Source organism: Lepidochelys olivacea (assembly GCF_965140295.1).
Source record: "Lepidochelys olivacea isolate rLepOli2 genome assembly, chromosome: 10".
Taxonomy (NCBI): Eukaryota; Metazoa; Chordata; order Testudines; family Cheloniidae; genus Lepidochelys; species Lepidochelys olivacea.
Window position 1 is genome coordinate 52,308,135 of NC_140420.1, and position 25,032 is coordinate 52,333,166.

General features: G+C 41.5%; 1 protein-coding gene and 1 long non-coding RNA gene across 14 annotated transcripts; both read right to left on the reverse strand.

Annotated features, from left to right (window-relative positions):
• Positions 1 to 398: 398 nt before the first annotated feature.
• Positions 399 to 23,813, reverse strand: TPM1 (tropomyosin 1). Of its 13 annotated transcripts, XM_084641175.1 has the most exons (10): positions 23,552 to 23,801; positions 22,839 to 22,964; positions 22,534 to 22,659; positions 13,477 to 13,610; positions 11,874 to 11,991; positions 11,055 to 11,125; positions 10,127 to 10,202; positions 9,594 to 9,656; positions 9,232 to 9,301; positions 399 to 1,297 (listed from the first exon to the last, which is right to left on the reverse strand). In XM_084641175.1, exons 1-10 carry the CDS (start codon positions 23,663 to 23,665, stop codon positions 1,215 to 1,217), a joined length of 981 nt encoding a protein of 326 aa, XP_084497301.1. In that variant the 5' UTR covers positions 23,666 to 23,801; the 3' UTR covers positions 399 to 1,214. The 13 variants fall into 13 exon arrangements, with proteins under 13 accessions (XP_084497301.1, XP_084497304.1, XP_084497302.1 ...); XM_084641178.1 differs by lacking the exon at positions 22,534 to 22,659 and having other exon boundaries at positions 23,552 to 23,805; XM_084641176.1 differs by lacking the exons at positions 10,127 to 10,202; positions 22,534 to 22,659 and adding an exon at positions 10,702 to 10,777 and having other exon boundaries at positions 23,552 to 23,791.
• On the reverse strand, positions 5,991 to 8,921 carry LOC311527321. The gene is made up of 2 exons (XR_014713307.1): positions 7,834 to 8,921; positions 5,991 to 6,202 (listed from the first exon to the last, which is right to left on the reverse strand). It is a non-coding gene; the product is annotated as an uncharacterized lncRNA (long non-coding RNA).
• Positions 23,814 to 25,032: the final 1,219 nt, after the last annotated feature.

The window sequence follows — 25,032 nt, forward strand, 5'->3', positions numbered from 1 at the left end:
AAGGGTTTGGACAGACTCAAGTTAGGGGCAATACTTGAGTTATGATTTGATTTTAACTCTGCGGTGAAGACAAGTCCTGAGTGTGTTTGGATTGGGAGGTTTGGTTTGGACCAATCTCTAAGAATATACACGCAGAACAATAATTAAAAATTAAGAGCATGTTATTATAGCACATATAGTTTTTTAAAAATTTGTTAACTACTGTGACCCTCTAGTAATAGGGCAAACAAAATGTAATATGTTATTCATTTTGGCATAGTTTTCACTTTACTTTTAGAGAAGATGGAAAGCCAGCTTTTCAATATATTTTATCCCGATGAGCCACATCCATGCATACTCATGCTTTACATAGACAAAAAGCTGAAAAGATTAAAAATATAAATCACAGGACAGCAAAATTTTAAAAAATGTCCTAAAATGTGCGTTTTATTTCATATCATTATACAACGTTTACATACAGGTATACTTTGAAAATTGCTCAGTATGTGTGTAAAATAAAGTGAGGCAAATACCAATTTATAAATTCCCCCCCAATTCCACACAAATAAAATACATTTTAAAACAATCTCCCAAATTTATGTTTTCTCCAGAATTTACTTAATCTTTCATTTCAACATGAAAAATACAATGGAATGGATACTCAAGTTGAAATGCTGACCTACACATTTGTAATGAGCTGCAGGTATACAAGTTAAAAACCAAAAAGTCTTAAATATTGTATGTGGTTTACAAATCCTTGGTTTTATTGAATTAGCACAGCTCAATAAAACTCAGATAAAATAAATTACCATGCTGGACTAACTTCTGATTTGTACAATATCAAACAAAAGACCACAGCTGTACCTTTTGTTCAAAGTAGCACCAGTCCACACCTGATTTGTCTCTCCAACATTAACTGTCTTGTTATATAGCTGGCACTTGAGGTGATATTCTTTCTGACACATCAAAGATGCCTGGACAGACTAAGCATACTGGTGTTGCTGAACTCTCTACAAAGTGTAGGCAACATTATATTGGGAAATGGCACATTGAAACCATAATAGTTCAACCTGCATATGGCTTGCCCATTTTGGTGTTTTCCTGACCCCTGCCTAGTATTTAGCAGATGTTCCTGTGACTGTGGTGAAACTAAAATAAAAACATGTTTAAGGGGTTTCATGGCAAGCAGGTGTAAAAACAAAGAAATATATATGTGGTTGCAGCTAAGGAGGTTTTCACATGTTGTTTAACTCCAGTAAAGTTTGATCCAGCATCTGATGCATACTAAGGTTTTCTTCTTTGGCATGCGCCACTTTCTCTGTTATGGGATTAGAAAATCAAAATGTGAATAGCAGCTCTTTGGACACATCAATTTTCTTTACATGAAGGCATGCAATCATCACTTATAATGGAGGGGTTTATTATGATAAGAAATGTACATGCTCATAAATACCAATGTTCCCAGCCAAGACAGCAAGGGAACGGTCCAACTAACAAAATGAACTGCAAGTGATGCAAGTTTTGAACTGTTCTGCAGCTATGTATGTTAAAAACAACACATTGCCAAAAATGGACTAGATTTTTGTAAATTCCAGAAGCCATGTGCTGTGGAAATGGGGAGGTTTAATTTTTTTTTAATGAACAGGCTAATAAATGACAGACTTTGCTAATCTGTATTCTAGGCAGTGCCACACTTTTGAAGTCGCATTATAATTCATAACTTGCAGAGAATGAGAACAAAAGAACCAAAAACTGAAATTAACAAGTTATATTAGCTGCTAAATAAAACAACAACAGTTTTATTGGCAGTTAGTAGTTTTATGTTGCATGCACACTTTTTTTTTTTAATAGAACAGTCATTTAACACTCTTACGTGACATAGTATGTGAGCACAATGTTCTGGAGCTACATGCTACCAGAATCCAGTAAAACCGACTTTATTCTGATGCAAGCATACCTCTAAACTGACCAGGTATTTCCAAAAGGGGTTTCTATTTCAGGACTGCTTTTATTCAAATACAAGCCAATTTTATTGTAATTCAAAAGAGTGCATTAAATTTCCAGATACAAAGCAGCTGGGAATATATTTTATTTTGGTTTTGAAACCTGAATCTTGGCTAATATTTTTCTTCCTCTATTTACCAGTAAAACTCCAATTTGTGACATCAGCTAAAAAGGATTATGACCTCTCTACAAAGAGGGGGGCTTGTTTTTAAAATACCATCAGCTACCTACTGTAACTGGTACTGAAGTGGAAAGACACTATTACATAGGCAGAGAGAGAATTTGTGGCTGCTCCAAGATACTACGGGAGCCTTATCAGAAGCGTTACTTCTTCCACTTGCACTTCTTTCCCCAAGAGTGAACTGAGAATTTCATCCATTAATTTACAGCAGTTATAATATGTTGGAAATCAATTTATAGGTTTCTTGCATATTTCTACCTTCACTCATTCATTCTTGAGGAACTTCAGAGTAAGTATGTTTAGACACAACTAAGTTTATTCACACTAAAGTTTAATCCTCATTCAATGCCAGCTTTAGTTCATTAGTTAGGCGACTGTTTTGCTCAAGTTGCTGGTAGAGTTGGTCTGTACAGTCAGCAAGCAGGTTAGAAGAAAAAGAGAGGCAGAATGAACAAAGATTAGAAGAGAAACAGGAGAGCAAGAGTTAATAAAGAAACTAGTCACACCACAGACAGTTCAGCAACTAGTTACACACTGAGAGAAAATCTTTACCTTAGGGATCCCTTTATATTCTAGCTCTCTGATGACTAAATACTTACTCCAAAGCTCAAGAAACAGTTTACAATCTATATAGGATTTCTCTAAGACCCCTTTTGTGGAGTAGGCTTGTGAGTCAGGAAAACAAGAAGAAAAATGGGACAATTGCTACAGTATTCTCAGTGAAGCCACGTGAAACAAACTTCCTTGCTTGAATTCACATACATGAGCAATGTACATAGGGTTTACTTGTTTTATGAATGCCAGGACTCCTTGCAGATGTAGAAGGGGTGGCAGAATTGTATTCAATACTAGCTAACTAAAAGCAATAGTATAATCAGCCTTCACTGCAGCAGAAATGCCATAGTCAACAGCACACTATTTCTTGGCTCAATCCAAGTCATACTGAAATCACTGGAGCTTTTCCACTGAGTCTCCCATTTGGAGTTTTACACCATTGAGTTCAACAGGAATTTGCTCAAGATCCACATGCTTCACTGCATGTTCTCTTTATTGTGCAATTTGGTAGTTGAAATGGTACTTTAGGAAGAGAACGTATAGTGAAATAGCTACTGAAATAGGGAGATTTTGAGGTCTTTAAACTGGAATAAAAAAACTCTCAAGTGCCCCTTTGACAGCTTTCACAAAAGACACCTTTCATGTTATAGATGAAATGATAGCATGCAAATTCACAGCTGAATGTGTTTCTTGTACACTACTAAAGGACCGTCAACAGAGTTCATTTTCAAGACTGGACAAAACTCTACAGTATTTAGACACTAAATCTGGAAAGGACTATTCCATGAAGTTGCATTCAGTTTCCCTTCATTTTTTAGTGTATTTTTCTTGATAGCCTGGCTGTGAATTCTGAGACAGGTCTACACAGATTTCTGAACATCCTTACTCCACAACTTATTCAATTGTGGGGAACCATCCATTTTGCTTCTTTTACCCTTCTTGATAGCTGCAACTGCAGTGCTTTTCCCTGGAAGATAGGTGTCTAGCACCTCACAAAGATGGCAAGACCTTGCCATGAATTAGTTTGTAGGACGCACTTGTGTAATGAGAGGCAAACACCAACTGCTACTCCTGAGAACCCAGGCTCCACTGACCAGGAGAGTAAGATCAGAGGATATACCAGAACACCACTACCAGACTGCCTCAATTTCTCTCTTTTACCTTCTCTTTTCCCACATCAATGTTTTATATTGACATACACTTGGAAACTGTATCCAAACCTAGATGTAGCTAAGCTTCCATTTTAAATGCCAAAATGCATTTAGTGGTTATAGAAACAATACTGTGTTACAATTTGAATTAAAATCTGAATGTTTACCTGTGTCAGTCAAAACTAAAGTTATATAAATCATTGAAGTAAGGATTCCCAATCTTTCTGTGTGCCCAAATTGAGACTAGTTTTAAAATAATTAGCCACACTTGGAAATGTTGATCTTGTGCTTAATTCACTAACTTTTAAATGTATACATAAAAGGGGAAAAAGCCAACTAGGGGCTTTTTTAACCTTAATAACTAGTGGATTTAAATTAGAAAAAGAAAAGAAAGAAAAACCATTGGCAAGGCCGTAGTCAAATTTAAAAATAAATGTGTTTATAATCTGGACAGTCTTCACAATCATAGCAACTATCTGGTTAGACTCTACTGAAGTTACAATAAATAAATAAATAAATAAACCCATTGTGTTCCCTCCACAGCTGGTTCCAGAACTTTTTCTAATAAGCAGTAACATGGGTGAACAAACAGATATACTGAGCTGACAAGATGACATGAGCCGAAGTTATTAAAGAAAAGGGGAAGAGGTAATTTCCAACTGTATTCAAAAAATGAAGGGAGTAAAGAACAATTACTAAATGAGAAGAAACAGCAGGGAGGGATGAAGGAAGTATTTTCAAGCCTCATGGAGAATTGCAACTAATGGCAGGTTTTAAAAATATAAATGGAAAAGCTCTACATCAGGTTACTTGATGGTATCTTTCAAACTGGAATGAGACATAGCCAAATTAAAAAGTTACTGTTCTACAACTTTAAAATGGACCACCCTCAAATTCAAGCTCAAGTACATTGGCCAGAGCTTATAAACGTTTTGAGCATTAGAACTTTAGCAACAAAATCAAATGAAAGCAATAATTAGTAGTCAGTTCAGTTTCAATTGATATTCACTTTAATGTAAAGCTATTAAAAAAAGGACTTTTTCCATTGTGAAGGAAATGAAGTTAAAATAGTTACAATGAACATAAGTCCTCCTGAAGCAGCATTAAGGCTTAGTTGTACATTACAGTAGGAGAGCAAGAAACCTCAGTATTTAGTGGTTTGTATTTAAAAGGAACACTGTCAGGTCAGTCTGAACCCATCATTTTGGTTTTGTCAGACAAAATTTTACAAAACCTGAGATCAATGAAAAGATTTTAATTATACGTGACAATGATACAGTTTTTTTTTTGTTCAGATTTAAAAACATTCCCCTGAAGTCTCTGCAACTTGAACTTGCAGCTTTGTCCTAGCACAGTCTGTGAAACTGACTAAGAATGAAAGTGAAACTATTGTATTTCATCTCCCCAGTGAAATGTAAAAAGCAAACTAACAGTACCTATCTATGGTGATAGATCAATCAATTTTTAAAATTCTATAACCCATGTTGTTAATGAACACAGATAGGGACATTTGGTTATCTTATTTTGAAAAGAAAAAAAAAAAACATAGGATTTTTCCCCTCATGCTACCCCTTTAAAAGTTCTTTTACTAGAAGTTAAACAACAAACTTATATAATGCAGGAAGTCTTCCACATCAAGACTTCAAGCTAGTAGGAAATTTTGGACTGTAGAAAAACACAACTGTCAAACGCTTAAAGGCCAAACTGGACTCTCAGCTATGTTCCCACGACCGAATGACCCCAGAGGGAGCTGTGTCCTTGCAGATTTTGGCCCAACAATAAGACTCTAAAAAACCACTATACTCTAAGGAAAAAGTCATATCATCTGAATTTTAATTTGAGAGAAAAAGAGGATCGCGTTCCAAAAGCGACCAATTTAAGATAGCCAAGAGTAGCATTATCATGCCATAGACTGGTATTTTTCATTTTGAAATTCTGCATTGTTGATATTTTGGCAAGATGTTTGCTGGAGTCAGTCAGAAGGGGGAGGAAAGGACAGCAGAAAAACAAAGAAAAAATCAAAAATAATTCCTTATTGGCAAAAAAGGCAGATTTTTAATATGATTAATAGTTGAAATGATCATGTAAATAAATAAAAGGCAAAGGAATAGCAAAAGGGATACATCTTACACAGTGGGATGTTTATTTTACATTGAAAGAAGTAAGAGTTTCTGTACAATAGAAGGCACAATGAGAGCAATGTCCTGAGCCTAAAAGGAAAGAATAAGCTGGAGGACAGGACAATGAACCCATGAAACATCCAAGAGCTTGGAAAGGTGGTTTATCCAGCTTGATGAAGATATCTTTGGAGAGGTGAAGCAAAGAAATTTATCTGCATGAAGATAAAAGGTGGGAAATAAAAGTGGCATAATGGAAAGAACTCAGAAAGCAGCAGCAATAGCATAGTGGAAGCAAACATGCCAAGATGATTCCTAGTGAAATATCACACCACACTCCTTTTGGAACGCTATAGCAATGCCTCCATTTACATAACCATGGAGAAATGTATTTACAATTGAGAGTCAATTCCTGATTATCGTTCCATTTGTTAAACTCCATTTACGAAAAAAAGTTACCTATAATTCAAAGATAATTACAGAAATGCAGTTATAGTTACTAAACCTTCAACGTTTATGGTGTTGTCTCAGATTTTAAGCCTACTTTCAAACTGGAAATTTCCCAAATTTAAATTATGCTACAATTGTTAGCGAGAAGATTTTGCATGCAAGGCACTGCACGTTATTCTCTGTAAATGGAGATAAAGCTGTTTCAGTCCTACAAACTGTTTATAAGGACATTAGTGTGATAAATCACTGTGTGGAACTGTATTTCTGAGCTTAGAATCAAAACATACAAAACAGATAATATTAGGCCATAACCAAGAAGTTCCAACACTTGGAAGTTAGGAAAAAAAATAAAAAAATGAGTTTGTATATTTAAGGATGTAAAAAAAAAAATTAAGCAGGGTGAAAAAATGTAAAACCTTCAATACATGCAAAAAACACTGGTGGCTCTAACCAAAGGCTAAAATGTGTTGAACGCTGAAAGTGAAGTGTAGAAATTGAAAGTAACATCTACAGGTAGGTGTGCTTTAGACAGAGCCACAAGTGTTCAGGGTTTTCCGATCTCAGTTTTAAAAAATTAGTGCACATGAGAGTTATCAGTATGGGGAGGGGGAGAGAACGTAAAGGTTTCAGCATAGCTGACTTCTGTTCAATGTCTTCAAAGCACACAAGAAAATTCAGTTTGCTTGAAACAACACTCTACCAACCAAACAAGACATTGGTTGGTCAGACCCTACATATCTTTCAATTTTATCTCCTTTTCATTTTTTCTACTCAAAGTAAAAATTTCTGCTTTTTTACTCAAGCCAATACTCTATACTTTCACCACTTTTTCTCTCAAACTACTTTATTTCACCACTAACAAATGTGTGAAGGTTTATTTTTCAAATGCTCTTCACAGAAACAACCCACATCTCAACAGCTGTCACTTCTATTTTTAAAAATGGTCTTAAAGAGGTAATCATTATGATAAAATGAAAAACATTCTCTGAATGGCATGTAAGGAGACTCTTATCTTTTGGCAACTTCAAAATGATGAGCATTGTAGAAATTCTTGAACAGAAGTGAACTCAGAAGTGGAAAGTAAAAGAACAACCAAAAGGGAAATGAGCCAGATAACTGCAAGGGAAAGAGGGTTTATGGATACAAAACAAATGGGTAAAAGTGAGTTGATTAAGCCACCCTTGCAAAACTGTCAGGAAATTTACCAGGCCAGGCACAATACTTGTCCACCCTTTAGCATGATGAAGAAAATACTAATGATGCTTTAACACTGAATCACACCCATTCAACGTATTCCTCCCCCTAAAGAGTGAGCAAGTATAATTTTGCAAGGCTGCAAATGAACAATCATGAGGGTAGAGAAGCAGGTGCAGGCACAGGTTGAGAGGACATTTACATGGAAGTCATATCATTGAGAGCGTGGTCCAGCTCCTCGCTGATTGCTTTGTACTTCAGTTTCTGAGAATATAACTCATCTAACATTCACCAGGGAAGGCAGAAGTGAAAGGAAATGGAGAATGATCAGGTGATTGAATGTGAAGGTGGTGGGATGGGACACCATCCGGAAACAGCATCAAAAAAGGGGAACAGTGCATAGAAGGAAGTGGCATGGCAGGCAGAGAACAAAAACAAACAATATGTAAATTAGGAAGGAATACAAATGGTGAAAGGCTTTATGTGAAAAGTCAATTAAAATTACTGCATCATCAGCTAGCCAAGCTGAGATATAGATAAAGCCGAAAAAAAATGAAGTGTGCGACGAAAAAATAATTCCCATTTCCCTAAACTGTATTTAACTTGCATTATATAAGTTATCAAGGCACATGCAATGAGCTACAAGCCAGCAGGAGAGGGAAGAGTCTTGAAAATGGTGCTTAGGGAGAACCAGGTATCCCACTTCCGCCTTAAAAATGTTTTGGGTTTTGAATGATGTCATACCCTCAAGCTTTTCCAGAGGGTTAGTTCTTCCCAAGCATCTTATTTTTCTTTTTAACTGAGAAAGTGACTGTAAATTCTCTGCAGCTGGCTGGCTCTTTTATAACCTTTAAAGACCTCTTGCACAAGTCAGCTTTCTAGATCAGCACTTAAGGTTCTTACAATACTGAACTTAAAGTCAACACAATTTTAGGAGTAAATCTCATATAGCTTAACCTTTAATTACAAAGCACTATTGAATTCTATTCTTGAGATAAAAGAGAATTCTATTCCCTTTACTGCAATTCTGATAGATTTATCAGAGCCCTAAATGCAAACTGTGTGGCGTTAAATAGGCTGTGCCCCTGAATGTGTATACAAACCATTAACTTCACTGAAAATAGCAGCTGTTCTATGCCATGAAATAGTTGCCCTGACCTGCACTTATCTCAGTCATAAATTAAATTAACTCAATATTCCTAATTACAACAAACATACTACTCATTGCTGATATTTTAAAGTAATTAAACTAGCATATTAATAACATTTACCATCTGATCATTTTCCTTATCTGAATATCCAAGTAGAAGAGTTTAAAGCAAAAAATAGTCTTAGAATATCAAAGAACAAGAAACAGGCAAGAGCAAAACACTGTCCAGCTAAAATGTTTAATTATGGGAGTAATAAATTTGGATTGGAAAACACATCATTCATTTAGGATCTTATCCTGCCCATTTTAATTATGTGAGTAGTCCTACTTATTTGCTTGGGACTAGTCACATGGAATAAAGATTTGTAGGACTGGGCACTAGACGAAGCCCATGGGTGAATATCAGCTTTCTATTCTGCAGGAAGCGTGAACAATAAAGCACAATCATACCTTCTAAGTCGTCGATGCTCTTCTCCAGCTTGGTTACTGACCTCTCAGCAAATTCAGCACGGGTCTCAGCCTGGAGTTAAAAAGACATACAAGGTCAAAAACTATACAAATGACATTAGGAAACTTTCATGATATTTACAAATACAAAGGTAACAATGAGTATGAGAAAAAAAAAGTATGTTCAATGACAGAATAATAGGAAATAGGTGTAAAATCACAATCATCCTCCAATATTGTCTAATGCGGTATAGCTTTGATGCTGGCACCTAACATTATGCTATTTTCCACACTGACAAGTTAAATTTCACATTAATCAGAGCAGTATCGTAAAATCCATTAATAGAGGATTGTTCTAATTTTACCTCCTTCAGTTTGTCAGTCAGGATCTTAATCTCCTCTTCATATTTGTCTTCCTTTTGTGAGTACTGTAATTAGAAAGAGCATGAGATGTCAGACCAAATATTCTCTATATGAAAATACAACATGTATGACAATCTTACATTGTAATGATAACCATATACTAGTTCTAGGTATGGATGTACTTTAATTTATCTTTCAAGACATAGTGGTCTTGCTGTCATTTATTAAAAGGGCCACATTTTGCCCAAGTTGCCGAGTGGTAACTCAGGGCAGCATTTGGTACTATAATTTTAATGTAGGAGGACAAGTTGGAAAAAATTTAATATCTTAGCACACAAATTGCATTTGAAAGCTATAAAGTTTTAAGTAACACTGACTGATAATTAATGTTATGCATATTTAAATATAATTGATTATATACTTGTATTAATGTCAGATATTTCCATTTACCAAAAGCCTTATTGAAATATGGTGTAAACATTTAAGGACAATGCATAAAAATTCAGGCCACTGGGGTTATAAGGCCCTAGCCTACCTTCTCTGCCTGAGCCTCCAGCGACTTCAGGTTGTTGGTCACAGTTTTCAACTCCTCTTCAAGCTCAGCACATTTGCTATTATTTTGGAACAGAGGCAGGAAAGGGGACAGGTGGGAGATCAGTCAAGCAAAAGAAATAGAAAAAAAGGGGGGAGAAAGATTGAGAAAAATGAAAACTGAATTACAGAGCAAAAGAACGGCCTAAAAAGCAGCTGAATCCATCACAAATTGAAAGCAATTCATTACAATGCCAGAATTCTCTTTAAAAAACAAAAACAAACCCCATTACAAACAAGTTACCTACAGCACCAGGCTTACTTGAAAGTACTGACAGACCCTTTAAATATGAGATAGTTCAGCTTCTTTTTGGCTGCCAAAAGATCAGTTGTAAAGGTTAAATAAATAAAATAAAATAAAATAAAAAAGACCAAAGAAAGCCACCAAAGCAAGATGCAAAGAGAGTAAAGAGTGCAGTGAAGGTTCATTCATCATTACTGAGTGAACTAACAGCTATGAAAGCTCATCAAAGACTTGGGTTGCAGTTAAACCTGAAAACTGTATATTAGTATCAGTACCTTATCCTCTGCAGCCATTAATGCTTTCAAGGTTTGATCCATTATTCTTAATTGTTCTTCCAGCTGTCGGACTTGGCTGTTAGTGAACACATGAAATGCACAAAAGCCATTCACAAAATCAGTGTGCAGGTAGGGCATGCAGTGACAAAAAAAAAAACAAAAAAAACACACACGCACACACATACACCTACACCCGTTTACTTTGGTGTTTAACATTTATCTCAATCGTTACAGTAAATGAACAAAACATAGCTTTGAGTTGAACACAAAGAAGTGTACTGCCAACATCTCGTGCAAGTATAGTACGGTCTCGCAGCATCTCACACACCTCTCCGGGAAGTCACAGCACTTACCCTTCTGAGAGTTCAGCACGTTCCTCAGCACGCTCCAGATCGCTCTCAATGATCACCAGCTTACGAGCCACCTAGAGTAAGGCAAATAAAACAAACAAACAAAATCACACATTATTGCACACTATATGCTAGTGCAGCCAAAGCCTTGGATGATATCTCTCACTATAATGTTCTACGTACAGGGACAATACACTTCTCGTGGAATTACTGATTCAAGGAAATCTAATGGGTTCCTGGCTGCACTAGACCCTTGCTACTTATATAGGCCTGTCTGCATCGCCTGACCAAGATTTTCATGTCCCCTATTCCCATTCACCAACATGACAGTTTTAAAATAAAATTTTCTTTTTATAGCTTCTCTGAAGACAGCAGTGATCCTTCTCTCAGCCATTTTGGAGCAATCATAGCTGACGCACCAGCATCTTGGTATGCGATGTCATGATATCACATAACAGGATGATGGACAGGCCAACATGTGCTTAATCCTGTCTGTGCTATTATTGTCCATTTTTGTCTGCCTTTTTATCAAATATGGTTCTGTGCAGTGGGCTACTCTCTGTGAAGGAATGAGCACAGATCTCCACTCATACTTGTGCAGTGGAATCCGAGTATGGATCAGATCTCTAGCAGACAAGCCGCAGTCTTGTCTCTCGAGGCACTCAGGAGCCTATTTCTCATATCAAACCTTTGTGGGAACAGTGCTGCTCTCTTATTGACAGGGATGCTTGTGACCTTTTGTACTTTAAGGCAAACAAAAGAGAAAAGCTGTAGTCAAAGCCTGTAAGGCCTCAGCTCTTCGATTTGCACTCAGGAACTGACCTCTTCATACTTGCGGTCAGCCTCCTCAGCAATGTGCTTGGCCTCTTTAAGCTGGATCTCCTGGATTTCCATTTTCTCCTCATCCTTCTGGGCTCTGTTCTCTATGACCTTCATTCCTCTGAAAGTCAGGAAAAACAGGAAATACAAGGCTTAGTGCTTCCTAGTTTATCTCCAATCCTGACACCGTTTGGAGTGCATCTTTCTAAGACAGACTGAGATGGATGCAGCATGTCAGAGGTGTCATTTTATTTTACAAACTGTGAGGCAAAACTTGTCAGGTCTAGTCCTGGCTCCCTGCGTGCTTTCATAGGAGGTTGATAAGAAACTAATGGTATCTGAATTAAACAAGAGTGGTTCATTATGCTGCTTGCACAACTCAGCATTACATGAAAGTTTGCAATCAGCAGCCTGACCACATTTTTCTTCAATTCAGTTAAAGTGCTCCCTCACCCAAAGGTGAATGACAAAAGGGAACTGCTTTTGATATCCTAAGAAAGTGATTAAGGACAATATGAAAAGGAGGACTTGTGGCACCTTAGAGACTAACAAATTTATTTGAGCATAAGCTTTCATGAGCTACAGCTCACTTCATCGGATGCATTCAGTGAAAGTATGTAGCTTAAGCCTCAACTCTCTGGCACTGCACGTTCAACTCCCTGCTGGGTATTTTTCTGAGGTAGATAAATAAAGTTCTTTGTGAGCTACTGTATCTGGACCTTAGAACCTAAAGTCCTTTCTGATCCGTACAAACAAAACATTTAGCATTTTTTCAAGAGCCAGGATTTGCCCAGTTTGCTAAACTAAAATTCCCTTCCCCAACTGTTGTGCCATGTGCTGTGTGTCTGTCAAATGCTTCCCACCTCAAAAGGTGGCTGCATGATGAATAATGGTGTAGAGTAAGTCTGGAAAACATTTAGCGACCTTTCCAGACGAAAGGCACTATTATGGGTATTAAATATAATTTTACAAGTCTACAGGTGGGATTTTCAAAAGCACTTAGACCCTGGGCTCCTAACTCACTTAAGTACTTTTGAAAACCCTACCTCAAATCCCAGTCTGGACTGACTGTTTCTCTCCCCTTCCTTGGCCATGAAAGCACAAAACTGCATTAATGCACAAACCATACAAACAGGCAGAGCAGCAGTCTTTTCAAAGGCTTGCCAGTCTCTGGGTGGGCTTCTCAGTTGGATGCTCCGGAGAGATGGACTCTACAGTCTCCCATCAGGAGACTGAGTGTGCACCACCACCACAGAACTCCTGGCCCAAGATACAAAAGTCTTGGGGTTGGATTAACCTGGGTCTCTCAAAAGGGTAGCACAACACATCAAAAGCCAAAGCACCAAGCTTAATGGTCACAGGATATCTGTAAAGTTATCTCAAAACCTGACATATAAACAAGGACTAAAGTCTGCACGTTCAACATGTTCCTCCAAATTTTAACTGATTGAAGTCAACGCATGTAAAGGCACAGTAGATTACATGCAATCACAAGATATAGAAAGGTGGTTAATTTATTTTTATCCAACCCACATCTGGACAATACTTGGCTTGTCATAAAGATAGCTTGCTGCTCAAATGAGAACATGAATCAGGCCATACCCACCTTTCACTCTCATCTGCTGCCTTCTCAGCCTCCTCCAGCTTCTGCAGAGCAGTTGCCAAACGCTCCTGAGCACGATCCAACTCTTCCTCAACCAGCTGGATACGTCTGTTCAGAGAAGCTACATCGCTCTCAGCCTAAGTAGAAGCAGAAAAGAAAATGAATCCATAATACAACCTAAGAGTCTTCTTTTGTAAAGGACCATTTAGATGGTTTTAGAACAACAGTTGGGAGAATGTAGTAAGAGAGAACACTAGTCTAACTGGTTAAGTGGCCAACAGATATTTTTTATGTATCTCTACAGATCTGCGAGCACACACTCACTTGCGCGCTCTCTCTCTCCTACTCCTTCACTGAATTGTGTAGTTATCTCATAATGGAGGACAACTGATCGATTTTTCACCTGATATGAAATACCTAAATACTGTACAACATGCCCTAAGAAACTCAAGTGTTCAGTGAGTATATGTTTATTTTTTGGTTACTATGTATTCAGCTTGCACATATCCTCAGATTACAGAATCTTTACGTAAACATTAAACAATGTCAAAATTACGTTTTGCCCACTTTACCCAGAACATATTATAGGAATATAAAGGGTTTTAAATCCTATATCTTAAATCTGTATGTGGGAACTTGCCCTTCTTTTAACAACGGAAGTTGTATGAACATTTCCTAGAGCTTAAGAAAGGTAGGAAGCAGCATCTCTATGACAAGGCATAGAGGAAACACCCAAAATTACAATACATGGGTGAAGGTATTTGCAAATATCCAGCTCATAAAGGGTGAACAGAACACTAAAAAAAAACCCCAAAAATAAAACATGCAGTACTGGATACTAATGAGTTTTGTTCACAGGAGGGGACACAAGGCTGAAAAACAAGAGTCTAGCCTATGTTACTTTAACACAGGAATCCTGGCCTCACCAACTCTCACAACACATTTGGTTACATATTTTAATAATACTATCTGCATATTACCCTCAGCTTTGCTTTACTTGCATTAGAGATTTGCTTAATCTTCTGTGTAACATTTACACCAAGACTATGCGCCTCTTATCTTTACAAGCTTTCACTTCTGACATTTTCCAAGCTACATTTGTTCTAGTCACAGAGTAAGTACTGTGACAGCATTTTGTAAACAACTCCCTTATTAAGCCTCTCTGTTTCTTTCCAAAGGATATGAAGGGCAGTAGTGTTTAGAATAAAGGGTCACTATTTTAAAAGGAAAATTACTTCCAGGAATACAAATGACTTTTAATGCGCTGAAAACTATTTCAACATTTATTAACTTTGCTCTAACAAGGAAGTGTGATTATGGTGCCTGCCATCACTGAATTCCAGTTTAGAGGTGGATTCGGTCATGGATGTGGTCAGCCTCCTCACTAGAATTCTCTGATCATGTTTTTGTGTAGAATAAAATAGGTGAAAATAAAAAAAAAAATAAAAAAATTTTAAAAAATCACATCTAATTGAAACTACACATTTCTTTCATGGCAAAGGTACAAGTCAGTGCCTTTTTGCAATTAAAGTTTTTTAGGATCCATCATTTACAGCCATAATAACAATAATATTTGTATCACAGTAGTATCTAGGAATGCTTGTCATGGACCAGGATCCCATTGTGCAAGGTGTAAATGAGGATCGCTTACGTACTGGATAGCATCTATCCTTTGATGCACAGCCGCCACTAGAATGAATGAAATTATGCACACACAACAAGGGCACAAATTGGTAATCTATTTGGAGTCAATGGGAGCATTGACAGTAGGACTCCAGGACTAGGGCCAAAATAAAATAAAATAAAAAATCCCTAAGTGTCAGTATTCCCTCCAATTTTATTCTTTTCCCAACCACAAACTACAGTTCAGAACTCTTATTAAAGGCCAGAGGTTTTATGAAAAGCACTTGGATATTTTAACTTGAAAAGTACAACTTTTTATGGGGGAAGGGGTTTTCAAATGTTAGTCTAAAAACACCTTGGGAAAGTGGTAATATTACAAGTTAACAATTATGTTAAAACTATTCTTAATGTGATAAGAGCACACAACATACTTAGGAAACACAGGATGATTAAAGTTCAAGTCTTATTTCCTGTTCTACAAGCAGTAACTCAGCAAGGGTTTACCAACTGGCCTTATAAGGCCTATGTTATTCTGCTGCAGAGCAGGACTTCTGTCCTTATATGGTAAGGAAAGGAAAAAATTACTGATGACATGGAGGGGCACTCCCATGGCTAATAGATAAACACAACCCTTTGCACTGATGCCACAGCATTCACTATATACTGCATACTTTTACAGTGAGAAGTCATATAACAGATTGGGGTGGAGTGCAAAATGTATCATCAAATGTGGTCACTAGCAATGTATAAAATGGGGGGGTGGGGGGAGAGGGGGCCGCGCAGAGAGGGGAAGGTAGAATGGAGCATCATTCACTTATTATATTTTAAGAAAATGGCAGCCAATGGTGCAAGAAAAGACAGTCTGGTTTAGTGTTCAAAAGTGGTAAGCTATGATATCGTTTGGCTAGAGCTTTAGCTTTTTTATTGTTTGCATTTCTGTACCTTGCACAAAAGAAAAAATATCTAGCTGGTCACATGCCATACAAGTCAAGCAATACACTATGGAAAGGATCATGTAGACTGCTTGCTGCAGTTCATTCTCTGGGAAGAAAAATGGAATCAGAGTGCAGCTTCAGCATGGATGCTTATTTCATATAGCAGAGCCACATATTTAGATGTGCCCATCAGTTCTGTTTTCTCCATTTATTCACATCAGTGCTGACCTCATTCAAAGGAACTTAAAATATCATGCAAATAAATTCTGGAGAATTTCCACAATCTAAATAAAATATTCCAGGAAAGGAAGAAAACCTCTAACTTCCTCTAACGACAACACTTGATAAAATACTTAAGACCGCTCGTATGGATTTGATCCTGCTTCCAGTGAAGTCAGTGGCAAAACTGCCACTGTTTTCAATAGTGTAAGACCAGGCCCTAATAATTTAGTAGCAAAACTCGTTATATACTTAAAAGATTCCACCGTAATCAAGCTATTACCTCAATTGGGGAAATCAGGGTCCTTTACTCCAGGGATCTTATTATTGTTCTCAAGGTCTTAGAAGAGGAATCCATATTTAAGGATGTTTAATATGGGAACTATTAAATTAGCAAAAGTATGACATGATCTGCCTCTAACTGTGAAAATGGTATGTGAAGTGACTGGTGAGAATGTAAAGGTGAGAATGTTACAGAATTCGAATGAGCCATCACTGTTGTCTCTGAGAAGGCCATCTGCAACCAATCAGGAAGCATTCCACTTGCTGATGGACCTCAGATAACACGCTTGTGCATTTACTGCCTAGATTAGAACACGTACAAAATTCCAGATTATAGGGAAAGGCCACTAGAGACCCTACAACCAGTTTTTCTATTATAATGAAATAAATGAATGCTGATAAGTGACATCAAAGAACAAAAAGAAAAGGAGTACTTGTGGCACCTTAGAGACTAACCAGTTTATTTGAGCAAAGCTCATGCTCAAATAAACTGGTTAGTCTCTAAGGTGCCACAAGTACTCCTTTTCTTTTTGCGAATACAGACTAACACGGCTGCTACTCTGAAACCTGTCATTATCAAAGAACAAAGTTTTCTATAAACACTGAAGACAGAAAACACCTCTGTGAGGTAAATTTTTACCTTTTTACATATGGGAAACTTTAGGTACAGAGAAAAGGAGTACTTGTGGCACCTTAGAGACTAACAAATTTATTTGAGCATAAGCTTTCTGAAGTGAGCTGTAGCTCACAAAAGTTTATGCTCAAATAAATTTGTTAGTCTCTAAGGTGCCACAAGTACTCCTTTTCTTTTTGCGAATACAGACTAACACGGCTGCTACTCTGAAACCTGTCATTATTTAGGTATAGAGATACTAAAAGCAGTACCAAAGGACAGTGGCAAAGCAAAGAATAGAACTCCCAGTCCCTTGCAGTAACCAGTAGACAAAACCACATCCCTAGACACATACTGGGTGATGCTCCTTGTTTTTTGTAATGTATTCTGTATAAAAACCTGAGCAAAACAAATATTTCTGTAAGGAGTATCTTGGTTCCTACTTTTTATACCTAAGCCATTAACTGACCTTTAAATAATTTGCTAGCCTGAAAAAAAGAGTTTGTTCACTTTAGAGAGAGTAAGGATGGTTAAGGCACTACCCTGGCCCTCAGTAGATCCAGGTTCACTTCCCTACTGTTCTTACAGACTTCCTGTGTGACCTTGGGAAAGTCACTTAGTTTCTCTGTGCTTCGGTTACCCATCTGTAGAATGGGGATAATAGCACTTCTCTACGTCACAGGGGTACTGTGAGGATAAATATATTAAGACTGTGAGACACTTAGATACTAGGGTAATGTGGGCCATCTAAGCACCTTAGACACACAGATTTGTATAGCATTTAGAGACATTGTTGCCAAATGCTCAGAATTGGCTTCCTCAGTTCATAGTCACCTAAGTAAAAGTAACCTGATTTTCAGAAGAGCTGAGTACTTACCTCAGTGGGAACTGTAGGTACCCAGCACTTCAAAAAATCAGGCCACTTATTTAGATGCCTAAATATAAACTTAGAACCCCACTGTATGCACCCAACTTTGAACGTTTTGTTCACGGTTCTTTAGTACCAACGTTTATGCTAGACAACCTAGTCTACCTAAAATATCTTCAGAATCTTTTATTTTTAAACTTAACATTTTAGACTAATAGCCACAATTATCTAGTACTTATCTGAAATCCAAACCATACTTGCTAAAAATGATATTTGTCTTGAGGTGTCTGTCTGAAGCCTGATGTTACATTCTTCAGAAAAAAACAGAACCCATTTAACTGGCATTTAAAGTAACCATTGTGTTAGAAAAAACTGTCAATGAAGTCTCTAAGTCTAAGTTGTCCAGGAAAAGGAATGCAACAATAAATACTTCTGAAATTTGCAACCGATCAGGTACAGACTGCTGTACATCAGTGATCACAAATCTGAAAAACAGGCTATCCTCCCAGGAATTAGGAGGATCACAAACACTAGCACTGAGTTTCACAATGGAATTGAGATTATGAAGCTTCATTAGGCCACTGAGCAGAACACAGCCCACAGCAAAGGGCCAGCTACAGGCTTCCCAGTGTAAAAACTAATTTAAAGGGAAAGGGTGTTTGTGCCCTTGCCTAGCCCCTAAAAGCTGCACAGAACTGAATGAAAGGGTGGGGGAAAGGGGAACAGGGGACAGCCTCCGGGTATAATTTAGTCTCTCCCACCACCTCTGAGATTTGTCTCCAGGATACTGTTGTTCTGCTACGAATCTAAGCACAGCCCTTCCCTTCCCCTACACTCACACGCTCCCACCCCAGCCCCTGCAGAGGCCACATGCAGGGAGCGAGAAGAAACCTGCCCTGCAATCAGCTCTGCCCTGCCCCCAGCCCCAGGAGGGGCAGACAGGGATGTCGCTGGGTGTGTCCGCCAGCAGGGCGCAGGGCAAAGGCTGGGGGCAGAGGGGATGGGGCGCGCAGAGAGCCCTGGGGAGGAGCGGGAAGGGCCGGGTGCCGACCCCACGGAGAAGGCAGCAGCAGCCCTGGGAGGCGCTGCCCGGGGTCCGGTACCTGCTCTCGCAGAGCCCGCTCCTGGTCCAGGGCCCGCTGCAGGCTGCCCGCCTGCTCCTCGGCGCTGTCCGCCTGCTGTTGCAGGCTCCGGATCTTCCTCCGCACCGCCTCCAGCGAGCTCAGCCCCGCCATGGCCATGGCCCCGGCTCCGCACCGCCGCCACCGCCGCTCCCTGCGCTGCGGCTCGGCTACCCCTCGCCCCGCCTCGGCCCCGGAAGTTCCCCCGCCTCCCCCTGCGCTGCCCGCACAGCGCCCGGGGCTGCCCCGCGGGCTGGGCAACGGGGCTGCGCACGGAGCCCCAAACCGGCCGGTGCCACAGGGAGCGTGCGGGGGCAGGCAGAGGGAGCCCCAGGCTGGGCTCTGCAAATGGGGGGAGGGGCGGATACAGACTCCGCTCTACAATGGGGGTTAGGGGAGGAGGAAGGACTCAGGGACCCGGCTGGGCTTTGCAATGGGGCGTGGTGGAAAGGCCCCAGGGACCCAGGCTAGGCGCTGCAATGAGCGGGGGGAGGAGGTAGGACCCAGGCTGGACCCTGTAATGGGGGGTGGGGTGGAGGGAGGACACCAGGACCCTTGGACTCTGCAATGACGGCGGGGAGGGAGAGAGAGCGCGAGAGATATGGACCCAGGCTGGGCTCTGCAATGGAGGGGGAGAGAGACATGGACCCAGGCTGGGCTCTGCAATGGGGGAGGGGGAGGGGGAAAGACAGACAGACATGGACCCAGGCTGGGCTCTGCAATGGGGGAGGGGGAGAGACAGACAGACAGACATGGACCCAGGCTGGGCTCTGCAATTGGGGAGGGGGAGAGACAGACAGACAGACAGACATGAACCCAGGCTGGGCTCTGCAATGGAGGGGGAGAGAGACATGGACCCAGGCTGGGCTCTGCAATGGGCGCGGGCGGATGGAGGACACACGGACCCAGTCTGGGGTCGGCACCGGTGGATTCAGCATGGCATGTGCAATGGGGGGTGGAGATCGAGAAGATCCCAGAGTAGCCCGTGCAGTGGGTGGGGGAAGGCACTGGACTCTAAACAGGCTGGGAGGACGGGGAGACGCTAGCCCGGCCGGTGTGAGGCAGGGCCGGTGGGCACGGTCCTGGTGCCTCCATGCGTGCATGGGCGTTGCGGAGGGAAGTGAGCATCTAGCCTGGCAGCGAGGGGCGGCAGCGCCACCTGCCGCCCACATTGAGACCCATCGTACCCTCTGTCCACGGGCTGTTCCCCAAGGCGTGAGAAGGGACGGACGGTGGCGGTGTGTGAAAAGTCACCAGTCAAAGCGGGTGGCAGGCCAGGAGTTCCCCACCCTCCCCCTACATCGCAGAGGAACACTGAATAGGGACAAGGGCCCGATTAGCTGACTGAGTCGCTCGGGACGCTATACCGCATATGCCACGTGGTGGGGTTTAAGGCACAGAGGCTGGAGCCTGCCAGGGAGGCTGTGGAGCGGTTTTAACATCTCCGAGCAATGCTCAGGGGGTTGTTAGCCCCCAGGGGAGGTGGGTTGGTGGCTCTCAGGCTCAGGAAGTGCTTTAAGGAGTGACTGAATTTTGCACTGGTGAGTCATTTGACTTTCCTCACTCCCTCATGTGAGCTCTTCCCCTCCCTCCCTGGGACAGATCTCTCTCTCAAAGCTTGGACCGATGTGCAGTAGGAGGAGGAATACTCTGAATAAACGATTTGTGCTCCCAAAGATACTCTACATATCTGCTTCACCACAACCTCTTATCACAACAGGAGACACTGCATACACCAGGAAACACAGTATTGCAGAGCAGCTTTTAAATCTCTGCCTTTGTCTCGAAAACAAGCCAGGCATCCTAGCTACCCTCTGCTTGAGCGGTTACTGCAAATAAAACTGCTTTCTCCACACCAATTCCAAAATGGTGTTTTTCTTCCAAGTAAAGGGAAATGGCACCATGACTGCATTGGAGACGTCTCTCTTTTCATGAAAGCAATCTAGTAACATGTCTCTCCCCTCTCCTGCCTTCTTCTTCAGGCAAGCTATTCCCAAATAGTTTGCATACTTTTCCTTATAAGGAAGATCTCCCTGGATCTATATGCGGCTCCTTTGAACAAGTTAAATAAACGTCCTGCGGGAGAGCTGCCTCTCATCCATTTAGCCTTATACAGAGAAAGAAAGACATCTGATCCATATTATACAGAGTCTCTCTCTCTCTCACACACACTTTTTTTAAGATCCTGAGCTCCATCTGAAAATTAAGAATCAAGTTGTACAGTCTATACTGGGACTGAAACACTTTAAAAAAAAAGTAAACAGAAATGTTTTGTCTTCTTTCACACACAATTAGATCTTTCTTGTTTACATTTCATCCTCTAAAGTATTTTCCCTGCACCTAAAATACTTTGCTTCATCATCATCTCTAAAACTCCTTCCCAACTGTATTATTTTTAGAGATTCATTTTAAAAGCTGAGTTAAGGGGGGAAATACATCATCAATTTGGAAGAGTTGTGCATCACCTAATTCTATAATTCAGAGGTGAAATTCACTCATAGGGAATTGAATCCTACAATGGTGGCCAGAGGGATCTGGATGTAAAGCTGTAGAAATGCTAAATTTGTACGTACTACATGCATGAAACTAATGCTTGTCAAGGGGCAAACAGATGGGTGGGATGAGGGTTCGGGTGGGGTGCAAGCTTTCACACTATACCATATAAAGCAAGGAGCTATATATAACCCCCAGCTTGCTCTCTGGATCTCTATCCCACTGACTGCAGACCTAGCAAGTATCATCTTCTGGAGGGCTGTCTTATCCTTTAACAGGTGAATTATTAACCTCAAATATCTCCAGACATTAAAATCTAGGAGATGGCCTTCAATTTAAGAACCACGGAGTTAGGGTAACCTAAGCTGTAATGATTCAGTGAAGGCCTAGCTGATGTTAGGCCTCTTTTGTACCCCAGCAGGTAGCTGTGTATATGTTAAAAGACCCTGTACTAAGAGTAAAACAGCAATCCTTACTGTTCTTGGCCTAGGGAAAAACAGATGCAAATAACTCACCAATAAAAACATCTTTAAATGACTGCAAATACTTTTCTCAGACAGGAGAAATGGTAATTTTTTCCTCTCCCCTCCTTTTAATCGTCTAAACAAACATCCCACCCACCCCTTACTTACAAGCTCTGTCTAGAGAGGTGAGTACATCTGAAATGCACATGTGCTGAGTGAGCAGAAATCCATGTCTGTGCCTTTGATGGTGTGTGCACCTCATGCAAGAAGGCAGCGTGGTTTCACCTCTGACCAGGAAACACCTGGCCCCTACAGCAAGCATGTCCCTGGGATGCAGCTGGACCGAAGCACAGGCATGTGTCCTGTGCAGAGGGCAGTAGGGTTTGGGAGGGTAGAGAGGGCGTTGTGTGTGTCTACTGGGGGAAGGGGGGCACTAACTTACGTCTGCGGCCTTTTTCTCAGCCACTTCCAGCTTTTCCTGGGCATCTTTCAGGGACTCGGAGTATTTGTCCAGCTCATCCTCAGTGCCCTTCAGCTTCTTTTGCAGAGCCACCAACTCGTCCTCCAGCTGCGAGACGGGTGGAAAGTGGTGGGGTAGGAAGAAGGGGAGGGGGAAGGGTGCAGCAGGCAATGTGATCGCGCAAAGGAGAAGTGTGGGTGCAGAGGGACAGAAAAGGACAGACGGACAGAGAGAGAAAAGGAGAGAAAGAGTTAGATTCCCTTTTGCTCTTGGCAGAGGCACGCTACCTTGGTGGCCTTCTCTTCTGCTGAGAAGAGGCTTTCCTCAGCCTTGTGCAGCTCCTCCAGCACTTGGTCCCTCGTATCCTCCGTCACATGCAATTGCTTTTCCAATTGCACAATGTCCTCCTCAAACTAGGCGCACACAGAGGAAATACAATGCACAGATACATTTTTTCTGGGTGTTTCCCCCTCTTCCCTTCCCCAACCTCCCCGTAAATGCAATTTAAAAAAAAATCCAACTCCATCCCAGGAAAGGAGTGGAACACATCTGGAAAGCGGCGCTGCATTTGCAAGGGAACACTTCTGCTTTCCGATGCTTAGCATAAAATGGGGGAGAGGAGGCTGGGGAACACATGGGCTAACTTGCACTTAGCTAAATCAAAGCAGAGCTGTCCATCACCAGCCAGCTACTAATTTTTACACTTTATTCCGGCTCTAAGGGACATTTTAAGTCTGTCTGGCCCCCTTTTCCCCTCCCCAAATCCCTCGGGTAGTTATTCAAATCTACTCCACTGGTGTAAATTCCGCTCTTTCGAGTTACTCAGTGTCTTTGGGCGGGGAGGGGAATCCCATGAAGCAAAGTCCAGGCAGCCGGTAAGAGCCCACACGGCGGAGAGCTGGGACAGACTGCTGCTCCAGCCTGCGAGCCGCATGAGGACCCCGAGGGGGTGCTGCTGGTGGCTACCGACTCGCGCGCTGGCACGCGGCGAAATGCAGACCTGCTTGCTCCTGTCCTCCGCCGCCTTCTTGTCCGCTTCGGCTTGCTCGGCTCGGTCCAGGGCGTTCTCCTTGTCGAGCTTCAGCATCTGCATCTTCTTCTTGATGGCATCCATGGTGGCGGCGGGCTAGGAGTCCACACACGGAGGAAGGGACGGGGCGGGCGGGCTGCGGGAGGCGGGTCTGTGCTGGGGCTGAGCGCCGGGCTGCAGTGGGAGCGCCGGCCGGGCAGCGCCGCGCAGATATGTACGTTCCACGGGGGCTGCCTGCATTCCTCAAGCCAGCCATCCAATACTTTTTTGGAGAGGGCTTTTCTCCCCCCCGCCCCCTGGCCTCGTCCCTACCCCCCTGGCTCTCATCACTCCCAGCTTTTTTTCCACCTCCGGCCTTTGCTCTCCCATTCGCTGCCGCCTACCATTTGACCGTGGATATGACTATATATGGGATCCGATGGGCCAGGGAGGGAAGGCAGGCAGGCAGGGGCAGAGTTTTGTGCCTGTGTCTACCCTGAACACGGGGGACGGGACGTTGGCCGCTGCCGGGGGCAGGCCAGAGCGGGTTGCGCGGGTGATGCTGTGAGCCAGGGCGGACTGTCTGCAGGGAGCGAAGTTATGCCTGAGCTGCCCGTCTTGCAAAGTACTGGCGTGAGCCGAGCGCTTGGGTGATTGTTCTGCTCCGTAGCGGGGCTGGCGCGTCCCATCCCGGACCCTCCAATAAATCCCAGCCCCAACGTCACCGGGAGCCCACCGAGCTTTCCTCCCTTCCTGTAATATACAGGCTTCTTTCTAACAGACCACAAGGTATAGGCATTAACTCGGTCGGGTCATTCCCTGGGGTGTGGTGAAGGCTGGAGGGCTCTCTGGCTCACAAATCCATTCACAGTTTTCACACACAGCTTTAAGGAAACCTTAAAGAGCCTTGAGGCTCAATGATGTACAGGGCTGGTGAAATTTTCTTCGCTTTTGCCCTTTGCGCAGGGAGGAAGTCATATTTTTGCAACCACAACTGGAACCGATCATCTTCTGGCTTGTTACTACATTTCTACTGGAACTACCAGATTTGGGAATACAGTAGGGGGAAAGAAGGCAAGAGGGCCTGCTAGAGGTTAACTTTCTGCATTTAAGAAAAGGGATTCATTTAAAATATTTCATCTCCTGGCACACACATGGGGACAAATTTGTAAAAATCATCAGTTTATCTGATTGGAGAGGGAAATTATATTCCTAATAGAATGGAGGCAGACTGTGAGCTCTTAGAGATAGGGGCTGTCACATGTTCTGTGTTTGTACAGTGCCTAGCACAATCCTGACTAGGACCTCTGTAATATCAATTACAATTACAAAAACTCAATTAGGACACTGTAATATCAATAATAATTTAAGTAAAACATGCAGTATTGTAAATAGGGATTGATTTATAAACAGGCATCTCTACTTCCCACATTCCCTTCTAATAGACCGATTTATTTTATTTTATTTTATTT